The sequence below is a fragment of the Enoplosus armatus genome, chromosome 13, assembly GCF_043641665.1.
Source record: "Enoplosus armatus isolate fEnoArm2 chromosome 13, fEnoArm2.hap1, whole genome shotgun sequence".
In the NCBI taxonomy this organism is placed as follows: domain Eukaryota; kingdom Metazoa; phylum Chordata; class Actinopteri; order Centrarchiformes; family Enoplosidae; genus Enoplosus; species Enoplosus armatus.
In genome coordinates, this window is record NC_092192.1 from 24,365,711 (window position 1) to 24,378,214 (window position 12,504).

The 12,504-nt window shown below is 39.3% G+C and overlaps 1 protein-coding gene across 1 annotated transcript in view; it reads left to right on the forward strand.

The window, feature by feature from the left end:
• Positions 1–12,504, forward strand: part of LOC139295539 (kin of IRRE-like protein 3) — a 98,321-nt gene that overhangs the window by 71,143 nt on the left and 14,674 nt on the right. The window contains exons 8-9 of the mRNA XM_070917733.1: positions 7,589–7,716; positions 8,438–8,564. Coding sequence (XP_070773834.1) covers positions 7,589–7,716; positions 8,438–8,564 — 255 coding nt within the window. The remainder of the gene's footprint in view (positions 1–7,588; positions 7,717–8,437; positions 8,565–12,504) is intronic.

Below are 12,504 nucleotides of genomic sequence, written 5' to 3' on the forward strand. Positions count from 1 at the left end.
GAATTATAGGATCAAAAACAATTTTGACATGATGCTAGGACAATCAGGGCTATTGAAGAATCACGAGGTAATTTCAGCATATAGAAAAAATAAGAATTTGAAAGATTTTCTAATTAGAGCTAAGCTAAAATCGGTGCAACAACTAAATCAGGCAACAAAGTTAGATAATTTCTGTACATTGAAATATTTGAAAAATGCAGAAAATGGAAGAATTTTTAGGATACCACAGGACTTTACGGAACGTACTTCTAATTTGATTTATTTAATTTTTTGTGCCAAGTGTGGTAAAAAATATGTTGGTGAAACAAGGAACTCTATTAGGACGAGAATGTGGCAACACAGATATAACATTAAGAACAAGAAGAACACCAACACTCCTTTAGTTCATCATTTTATTTTTCATGGCTTGCAGTCACTCAAAATAGCAGGAATTCAAAGCAATCTCATTTGGACGGACAAACAACGGAAAATTATAGAAAGGAAATGGATTTATTGGTTGAGTACAAAAGAACCGTTTGGATTAAATATTAAGTACAATTGATGTGAAATTTAACACCCAATCCAACATTCAACACAAAGCCTAACTCTTCCCTAACCCAAACCCTTCCTAATTCCCATTTTTTATTTTCTCCCATTCCATCTTTCCTAACCCTAACCACTTCCCTCCTTTGCCCTAACCCTAAACTACTCCTCTTTCCTAGCCCTAACCTTTACTTTTCCCTAACCCTAACCACTTCCCTCCCCTGACTCTAATCCGAATCACTCCCCTTTAAAATAAATAAATAAATTAATAATTAATGAATCACGGGGTTATAAATAGATACATGGGGGTTAAAGGGTTAAAAAATTCACTTCATGGGGTTGTTAATTCATTTCATAGGGGTATTAAGGGGTTAAAACAGAAAAACGAAGGTGGGAAACAAAAAACACAGATTGAAGCCTAAATTGGGAAAAGGGGCGGGTATAACACAGGAGCGGCCACGGAGTTCATTCTGGCTTTGATCTTCGTAGAGTGCACACCTAACAGAGACACTGCAAGACCAAGTTACTTTTTGACATTTTTATTTCATTTTTAGTGTGCCTGACCTGAGGAAGACCCACGGGGTCGAAACGTTGTCAGTGGCACACCTTGTTTTTGTTTGAATTTTGCAAAACAAATTGTTTTTTCTTTATTTTTTGAAAACAGACATTTGATTTGATTTTTTGATTTTTTATTACATAGATACATTTTATTTTCATTACATAAAAACAATTTTATTTATCACATATATAACAAAGGCGAATTCATATACATTAAAGACAAAAGACAGACAAAAAAACATGGACATGGACGATTTTGGCGGGGCCTGGACCCAAGTACGTTATGGCCGGAGGCGCCAGTACTTTGGCCAGGCTGATTGGGACCGGGGGTACGGGGGAAGTCGGGGGATGGACCGAGCACCTCCCGTCCCACTTCGTGGACGGGCTCAGTTCCCCTTCCCTAACCGGCCAGTGCCTCCTTCTGATTTTTCTCGTGCCCAGCGTCCTCCACCAAGATCTTACGGACCCCAATCAAGATCGTACGCTGATGCAGTACGTGGAACCAATCCCGGACGGGATGGTTTCAATCGGGGTTTCGGATCACGGAACATGCAGCAAGGGAGATCTTTCCAGTCCGGTAGAGATCAACAATACACACCAACAACCCCAAAATTTGGGAAGTTGGTGCGTCAACTGCATAAGGTCATCAAGTTCGTACACCACTTGCAGAATGTAACGGGTGAGGCTGGCAAGCCAGAGCCTCGGATGATCGCTCGGATGGTGGAGATGTTGGCCACCATGATAAAACCGGCTACCCCCAGCTCCAGGACCACGGACATGATAATGGGGAATGCGAAAAATTGGGGCCACACCACGTTGATGATCCTTCGGGATCACTACGAAACAGCTTTGGAGGAAGTTTTGGAGGATTTGTCTACGGACCCGGATCCGGATTGGAAAGCGGCCTTTGAAGTGGCTACCAGATGGGCCCGTAAGAACTTGTCACGCCTGACACGGGATGTGGTGGACCACGCGGAAGCGTTGTTGACAACCTCCATGGAGTCAAAATCTGATGACACTGGGGGGAATGCAACAAACCCACAAGACACTAACCAACAACGGAGAGGACAACAAACACAGGTGACACCACAGCCACGTGAACGAAACAAAAGACACGAGTCCTGCCAAGTGGATTTTTCGGAGGAGATAGTGGTACTGACCCCTGAAACGGAACAGGTCATAGCTCCTTCCACACGGGCAGTGTCTACAATGACTACGGAGGGGATACAGGTTTCAGGGGGAATTGAACGGCAGGAGCAGCAATTGCCCCCCCAACCTACTCCACAATATTCCCCAAGGGAACAGAGAACTCCGAGAACGGTTCGGGGACAAAGAGAGGAGGAACCGAGAGTTTCCGAGGACGTGGAACAGGGTTCCAAATCATTGATGGATGAGGGACTGCAAACGGATTGGGACAATACTCCAACACTGATCCCTCAGCACAAGATTGTCACGATTGCACAGGTCCACGGACATTCAACGCAGGAAGATTTGCGGGATCCGGAGGACGTAGACCCTGAGGATCTGGGAGCTAGTTTCACTTCTACTCCACATTCTCACAACTTTGGACCAACCAGACACATCAGAACAGAACACAAATTAGTGGATTGGACTGTGTCTGTGACCAAGAAGTGGTTGTTCATTGGAGATTCCAATTTGTCCAGAATGCCATTCCATGGGATACCAGATCTCCAAATAGATAGCTTCCCAGGGGCTAATTTCAGACACATAAGCTCCATTCTCTGTAAGGCCATAGGACAGGTTGTCGTGGAGAAGATTGTTATTTCATGTGGTATAACCAGTCGAGGGCAAAAAACCAAAGAGACAACTATCAAGCAGCTGCAATCAGCTGTACGGATGGCCAAGAGACGGTTTCCGTATTCGGAGATTTGGATTCCGTTAGTGAATTATTCCGATGCTTTGCCGGAAAAGGAGCAGCTCAACCTGAAGACACTTAATGCCCATCTTTACAAGAACTTACCTTACATCGGCCTCCTTCCTGAAGACAGTTTTCAGACAGAGAGGGATGAGGTTCACTGGACCAAGGCTACGGCCGAGGCCATGATGGAGCATTGGATAACAGTGTTAAACTTGAAAGCCCCGTGAGCCTTCCGAAGGAGGGGCATGAGGGGTCGAAACCCCTTATAGCACAGAATGTTCTTGTTTTATCTAAACGGTTTACTCCCACACAAGCTCAATTAGATTTATTAAGCAGAGGTCTCACTTTCATCCCTACAATTAATTTGAATAGAAATCAGAAAAATCAATTACAATTGGACATACAAAACTATCACCGTAAAATTAGTTTGACGGCATATTTTAGACATAAAGAACGTTCAAAACCAAGACCATTTACGTTGGCTTCAACATGGGTGCCACCAAAACACGAAATCCCTGAGGAAATTCATTTATTGATTGAAAAAGATAAGAAAGATTTTAATAAATATTTTAAATCTCATAAGGAAAAACCCAATTTAAGTAATGAAGAGGTAAAAGCAATGAGGCAACTCATGAAGGCCAATCACATAATAATTAAACCAGCGGATAAGGGAAGTTCAGTTGTAATTTTGGACAGGGAACAATATATATTGGAAGTATTGAGACAATTGAACGATGAAACATATTATAAAAAATTGGAGGAACCCATTTATTTACAAACAATTCCAACAGTGCATAATATAATAAAGACATTGAAAACTAAGAAATTCATCAATCACAAACAGGAGAAATATTTGAAAGGTGAAAGAGAACCGAGGGAAAGACGCTTTTATATTTTACCAAAGATACATAAAGATCCAGAGAAATGGACAGTACCCTTTGAAGTGCCTCCGGGTAGACCGATAGTTTCTGATTGTGGGAGCGAAACCTATCAGACTGCGGAATATATTGATTATTTTCTTAATCCGTTATCCACGATTCACCCTTCATATGTAAAGGATACATATCATTTTATCGACATTGTCCAAAATTTAACAATACCTGAGAATTCTATATTTTTTAGTTTGGATGTGGACAGTTTATATACAAATATTGATATCAAGACAGGATTGGCAACAGTAAAAAAGATTTTTCAAAAATATCCAAATGGGGACAGACCAGATGAGGAAATACTACAATTATTAGAAATTAATTTAACCAAAAATGATTTTGTTTTCAATGGAGAGTTTTATTTACAAATCAAAGGGACGGCAATGGGAAAGAAGTTTGCTCCCTCGTATGCCAACATTTTTATGGCAAATTGGGAGGAGGAGGTGTTGGCAAAATGCTCAAAGAAACCCCTCCATTACTTAAGGTATTTGGATGACATATGGGGGGTCTGGTGTTATTCGTTGGAGGAATTTGAACAATTCATGGAGACCTTAAATAGCCATGACCCATCTATTGTCTTGAAACATACAATTAATCGATCTTCTATAGACTTCTTGGACACTACAGTGTATAAAGGATCTTCCTTTTCTTTGACGGGTAAATTGGATATAAAAGTTTATTTTAAGGAAACAGATACGCATGCTCTTTTGTTTAAAAGTAGCTTTCATCCTAAACATACGTTTAGAGGACTGGTGAAATCACAATTGCTTCGATTTCATAGAATTTGTACCCAGGTTAAAGATTTCTGGGAAGCAGTGAAAATTTTGTTTGGGGCCTTAAGGAAAAGGGGCTATTCTAGAACATTCCTGAGGAAATGCCTGAAATCTTTCAAGGAACAGAAATTGGTTAATAAAAAGGAAATTATTCCATTGATTACTCAATTTTCTTCTGTGAGTAAACTTCTGAATTATAGGATCAAAAACAATTTTGACATGATGCTAGGACAATCAGGGCTATTGAAGAATCACGAGGTAATTTCAGCATATAGAAAAAATAAGAATTTGAAAGATTTTCTAATTAGAGCTAAGCTAAAATCGGTGCAACAACTAAATCAGGCAACAAAGTTAGATAATTTCTGTACATTGAAATATTTGAAAAATGCAGAAAATGGAAGAATTTTTAGGATACCACAGGACTTTACGGAACGTACTTCTAATTTGATTTATTTAATTTTTTGTGCCAAGTGTGGTAAAAAATATGTTGGTGAAACAAGGAACTCTATTAGGACGAGAATGTGGCAACACAGATATAACATTAAGAACAAGAAGAACACCAACACTCCTTTAGTTCATCATTTTATTTTTCATGGCTTGCAGTCACTCAAAATAGCAGGAATTCAAAGCAATCTCATTTGGACGGACAAACAACGGAAAATTATAGAAAGGAAATGGATTTATTGGTTGAGTACAAAAGAACCGTTTGGATTAAATATTAAGTACAATTGATGTGAAATTTAACACCCAATCCAACATTCAACACAAAGCCTAACTCTTCCCTAACCCAAACCCTTCCTAATTCCCATTTTTTATTTTCTCCCATTCCATCTTTCCTAACCCTAACCACTTCCCTCCTTTGCCCTAACCCTAAACTACTCCTCTTTCCTAGCCCTAACCTTTACTTTTCCCTAACCCTAACCACTTCCCTCCCCTGACTCTAATCCGAATCACTCCCCTTTAAAATAAATAAATAAATTAATAATTAATGAATCACGGGGTTATAAATAGATACATGGGGGTTAAAGGGTTAAAAAATTCACTTCATGGGGTTGTTAATTCATTTCATAGGGGTATTAAGGGGTTAAAACAGAAAAACGAAGGTGGGAAACAAAAAACACAGATTGAAGCCTAAATTGGGAAAAGGGGCGGGTATAACACAGGAGCGGCCACGGAGTTCATTCTGGCTTTGATCTTCGTAGAGTGCACACCTAACAGAGACACTGCAAGACCAAGTTACTTTTTGACATTTTTATTTCATTTTTAGTGTGCCTGACCTGAGGAAGACCCACGGGGTCGAAACGTTGTCAGTGGCACACCTTGTTCTTGTTTGAATTTTGCAAAACAAATTGTTTTTTCTTTATTTTTTGAAAACAGACATTTGATTTGATTTTTTGATTTTTTATTACATAGATACATTTTATTTTCATTACATAAAAACAATTTTATTTATCACATATATAACAAAGGCGAATTCATATACATTAAAGACAAAAGACAGACAAAAAAACATGGACATGGACGATTTTGGCGGGGCCTGGACCCAAGTACGTTATGGCCGGAGGCGCCAGTACTTTGGCCAGGCTGATTGGGACCGGGGGTACGGGGGAAGTCGGGGGATGGACCGAGCACCTCCCGTCCCACTTCGTGGACGGGCTCAGTTCCCCTTCCCTAACCCCCTAACCCTAACCCTTCCAGTCTCTGTAATAGGATATGATGGTCAATGGTGTCGAATGCAGCACTAAGATCTAACAAAACAAGTAATGATTGTTTTGACTGTTTGATAAAAATAAAATTGAATCAAAGCCACCAATACAAGTATGGTCTGTGATCGTAACAGCCCTGTCTTTCTGTTTATGTTTCACAATATATGTATTTTTGTGTTGACACTGCACTGTCTAAAGGCAAAGAGGTAGAACCTTTATTTTGAAGAATACAGCGCAAATGTAATTGATAGAGCACACAAGCCAATCAGATTCAAGGGAACGCTGAAGGCCCACCCACCAATTAAAACAAAACCATGGGTAGTAAATTAGTTTTGTCAGTAAGAATGGAAAATAAGAAATCAAGCTGAATTAGTGTTTTTTGCTTTTCGTCCAAAATTTAAAAAACGAAAAACAACTGGTTTCTGTCTGTGTCAATTGCCCCGAACGGTCGATTCCAGCCTGGGCCCTTTGCTGCATGTCATCCCCTCTCTATCTCCCACTTTACCTGTCTCTCTCTGTCACAATCAATTATAGGCAAAAATGCCCAAAACAATAATCTTACATAACATTTATATACTGCTGGGTTCATGTCCTGAGTCCTGTGTGTGAGTAGGTTTGGGCAGCAGAACCTGCTTGGTAAAGGTTTGGGAAAGATCATGGTTTTTAATTATAATAAACATATCCTGTGTAATGCTTCAAGTCCCCGATTTTGACTTTTTCAGTTTTTAACCAAGACCACCATCTTTCCCTAAATCCCTAAGTGTTGTAAGTGACAGATGAACATGAAGATAAAGATATGCACTCGATTCTCTCCTTCATCTGCGAAATGTCACGCACAGGTGCTAGAAACAACCATAAAGAAGTTTTATCATGCTTTCTACGAGCAGATATATCGCAAGATTATCAAGAGTGGATTGTAGGAGGAAAAAGAAATATGTTGTCAGTGTCATTTGTGACTTGGCAGATACTTTAATTAATAATGTACTACATCCCCCAAGAAATGTATAATTTCTACAAGCAGTTGGTGCTAGAAGGCTCACAGAAGACTTTTTTTCGCAGTTGGCAGCTCAGATTTCCAGGGGAAAAAAAGACATTCTACAGGTGTTTACACTGACTATATACAGTGTAAAATGATTATATTCGCATTATAGTTTTTATTCTGTTTTCTGCTGTCAGCTGACAATTACAAAGTACAGATCATTTCTGTCATGTGTCTTTCAGTTGGGCCGAGGATGGCAGCAGAGCCACAGTCTCTGCAGGTGGACCTGGGATCTGATGCTGTTTTCAACTGTGCCTGGACAGGAAACCCTTCTCTAACCATTGTGTGGATGAAACGAGGCTCAGGAGTGGTATGTATAACTCACCAACAAGTGCATTGCACACAACAGTTAATTGTGAACGTGTTTATAAGGCATCAGGCCATTCATGTTCATTGGGTCACTTTTGGCCAAAGTCCTATGGGACATTTAATTGAGGAATGTGCAGTTCTCTATAATAATAATAATCATAGAATCATCAGAGGATCATGGAAATTTTACACCAGCTCCTCCAATGTTCTGTTATAAACCTATACCTGAGAGACATGCTACATGAAAAATATTTCTTTAAAGGACAGGTCTGTCATTGTAGCTAGACATGCGCACACAAATCCAACTGTAGTTGGACTGTGAATACATGGTATTAACAATGTTTCATTTATGTGAATTTTCAAAAATCTCTCATTCTCTGTTGTGATTTTGAACAACTCTCAAACAATGTTTTATTTCAAAATAAGGTACGTCAAGAACGCATAGTTTACCCTGAAGGCTCAAAAGAATGAATAAAGCTTTCCTGTTGTAGCTGGTAGAAATTCCTCAGCTAGTCACATTTCACTGTGATTGTACCTTACACAATTACATGTGACAAATAAACTTGATTGATTGATTGACCTCTTTCATTCTGCAAGCTGTGCAGCACCTCTTACAAATGTTTGTAAATGTCGAACGGCTTGTTAAATGCTGCTATCCTTTTGTGTCAATGTAATTGTTGTTCAACTAGATAGAAATGACTAGTGTTTCCCTCAAAACACAGGTGCTTAGCAACAAGAATACTCTGACACTGAAAGCAGTAAAGCAGGAGGATGCTGGGAAGTATATGTGTCGGGCTGTAGTCCCCAGAGTGGGGGCCGGGGAGAAGGAGGTGTCGCTCACTGTGAATGGTAAGTACAATGGCCTATCATACTCTGAATGTGAAAGGCACTTTGTCCACACTGCACTTGATCCAGTCTAAAATCAATGTAGAGCAAGAAGCCTCACTGAATAACAGCAACCTGGAACAGATTATTTTTGAGGTGCTGAGGAGGAAGAAAATCTCTTCACACCCTTCGCATTTTCATGATATCAATTTAAATCTGTTTTAAGCTAATATTACCGTAGAAAAATGCATGAATTTAACATAAATACATGTTCAATCTGCCTCTCTTATGTTGTGTTAATACGACTTCATTAAGGCAGCACCAAAAATATGTTGCATAGGCCTAAATACAAATTGTAGTAAAGGGATGACACTCAACTTCGGCTATTAGAAATAATCAATATTAAATATCAGCATTTAACTTACATTAAATTCACCTCAGGGTACAATTACTTCAGTCTCAGTCTAAAGGTTGCTACGGAGTTCCGTGACGGTAATACTTCATACACATAAACCACATATTAATAAAGTTCTTTATAAATGAAAGGTTTATTCAACTACTTACTACACACACAACTAGCAGCTACTAGACATAGAAATTAATGAATTAATGCAACCATGAATCAAAGCAAGGAATACAGCAATGAACAATTAATAATGAAACCATGAATACAACAGACAATTAATGCATGAAATGAGGACCATTTTACACTGGAGGACGCGGTGAATGATTATCTTGGCAAGCTGTATTAACTGGCGTAAACACAGGAAACCACTAAGTGGATGAACTTTAACATTTACCAGTGAAATCGCCTTAATGCACCGTTCAGCAGCTGAAAGGTTACTGGGGAGCACGAGTGAAATACTTTACAATTCCATATCATGATTGTGTGAGCTGCCGCTAAATTTCTTTCAGTAATCTATAGCATCAACCCCACTATCACAGGAAAAGATTTGATTCTGATGGCCGGCGGAGAAGTCACTCTGAGGTGTGGCGGGGTCTGTTTTATGACCCCGAGGTCATGTGGACATAACCTCAGGGAAGGTTCATTTTTTTGTCAAGAAAAGATACAGAATGTTTTGAACAGCCAGTGCCTGGTAAGTATTTCCTATTTTGCACAAAACACTCAATTTGACAAAACCATGCTGAGAGGAAAAAAAAAACCTCTTAGCCAAAATCAGCATTACCATTCATAGATTAAAAATCCCTCTAAAATGAGTGTGGACAATGTGGAGTTTCCCCATTGTGTAAAAAAAAAAAAAAAATTACAAATGTTACTCAGCAGGATTTCAAGTTCAAGCAGTGCTCCACAGACTGAACAAAGAACTGGAGGCTCTAAGGTTACCATGGCCAAGTCTTAACGAACTAGAAAAAAAGCTGTTTGTTAGAGGACATATTTGACAGTTATATTATGCAGGTACAGGGTAAATGCAACTATTCTCCGAAAAGGGTTAGGGTTAGGGTTAAGTTTAAGTTTAATGATGAGTAATTATCTTTGGGGACATGCTGGTGCGTAAAAGATGATCTTAAAATGCAATTACGAGAATTTTCCCCCTTTTTCTCTCCTGCTCCATGACTCCACTGTTTCTTTATTCTACTGACATGTTTTGTTTCTGTGAACTGTGGCAGGCAAGGTCCTGAGGGCTCTTTGAGGAAAAATAGTATGCATTTGAAAGAAGAAAAGGCAATATTTAATTTCTCATGGTCAGCAGTTCCTCAATTGGCAAGAGCCTCTTGAGTGTCAGGGCTGTCATTCAGTGTACAACATGCAGTGTACAACAGAAGCCAGATGTCAGACCTTCAGACCGATCCAAAACCACATGGTGGTGACTTATTGGACTGATGGGCATGCAAACAACAATGACAAGCACTCAGCAGTTCTAAAGCCTCTTGTCTGAAGCCTTTGTTCTTCAAAACCTCACCTCCTTTGTACACTAAAAATCCACCTACTAAGTGACCCAGCAAACATTTTGCCTGTGTTGGAAGGAAGGCTTCTTTTAGGTAACTTGATATTTTCAGTCTCAGGACCAGCTCACTTAATTCTTCAAAATGACCATTTTGACATGTCATACACTGAATGTGAATGGAACTCCGTCCACAGTGTCTGACTCATACTAAACATCAAGCAGAAGATATTTACCACCCACCCACTTTGTCATCAACGCTGATACAAGCATCAGAATCAGAATCAGAAAAGGCACCACCAGTCTCTGTTTGCTCTCAGCAGCTTAGGTTGGTCCCCGCCAGCCATATCCTGTCTCAGCCTCAGCCTGTCTCCTCAGCATTTCTTCAGTCGTAATATGGCTGAACATCCAAGTCAGCCAAAAAACTGTAAAATGTTTCCTCATCCATGCAACGTCTTATGCTTACAAATTTTGATTCCATTTTTGCTGTTGGAAACAGCTAGTTTACGAGCCAAGAGAACAAGTTTTATTTTTCAGCAGCTCAAAAATAATGACTAGAAATCCAAGTTGAAAAAAATGGTAGTTCTTCCGCTGGTGCCGAAAGAACAACAGAGGAATTTATTGCTTCAACTGACTACATTTACACATTAACACTGACTGGACATCCACATAAAACGTGGTAAATTTTAGACCTCCTCCTTCCATCCCTATTCAGGTATATTCTGTAGGTTTGAATATACCTTCTTACTTGTATGCTTGTAGGTCATTCCAAGGGGCCTCTCAGGTAACATATACCAAGAGGGCCTCTTTTGTAAGTGAGGGAATGTAAGGACTTGCTATAAGAACCACGAGGATACCAGGACACTAATAATAGAATACATTTGTCATATGCAGTGTAATGATATTACTACCTTAAAATTCAATATTTGGTCTCATTTGAAAAAGGGGGCATCAACTTCAGATTGAAGGAAATAAATAAACCAAATTAATCGTTAAATTGATCAGTCTCATCAGAAGGAATTGGAATTCTTTCCGATACATACACTCCTGTCTCCTGCTTCAAAGAAAAACACACAGACAACTTCTTGCTGCTAAATGAGGACATTTACTTATAAACGTCTAATAACTGAATAGATGAAGGATTAATCAAGATCTTAAATGATAAACCTTACTCAGTGGGCGAGAGTGAAGAGCATGTGATTTAATTATCAAAACAAAAAGGCGACGCTAACGTCGAGCTAGAGCAGTCAACTTTAGGAGATTTCTTTTAACTCGTATCACAGTTGCAGATGGAGGTTAGCCTACTTGCCGTAGGGAGGAGACAGTTTCAGCTGACTTCCAAAGGTGGCTGGCACGGTTCTTCAGGGCAATACGGCTCTTGTTTTTCTGGCTACACTAACTTCTTCAGCTAGGCGCGTGTAACTCCGTTGACTGGAGGAAAATATTTAAAAACCTTCAGTCAAAAGAAATAGCTCTTCACTTTAACACTGTGGCACTCAGAGGCTTGCTTAGAAAAAGGTTAACTTATGCAGATATTCAGGATATACTTTAACATAGTGGTTACAAAATCATTCTGGGAGCTCATGGTTTTGCAGCAATCATATTTCAGAACATCATTCAAGCAGTTATCTAATATTCCTACAAACTACTAACTATAAAAACATACAGTTCAATACTGCTGATAGTTGAACAGAAAGTTAATACTGAAAGTTTGATTACACAATACAGTACAATATAACTACAATTTTATACACTTATAATTGCATCCTTAGATACTCATTCTCTACAATCAGTAGATGTCACTGTGGCCACATGGTATGCAATGCATTAAACTATGAATGAATAATTTATTCATCTTAAATTGTACAGAGATTGGAGTTAGCAGACTTAGCCACATCACTGATTTTAATTTACCTCTTATTTTACCTTAATCAGGCTTGGGCTGGAAAGAAGAATATAACAGTGTTACTTCCTCAGGAATGCACTTAGGTTTTATGATAGGCCTGGTAGTCATCTTATCTCAGACCAGATCAGAGGTGAGAGAGGCGGAGAGAAGGTGC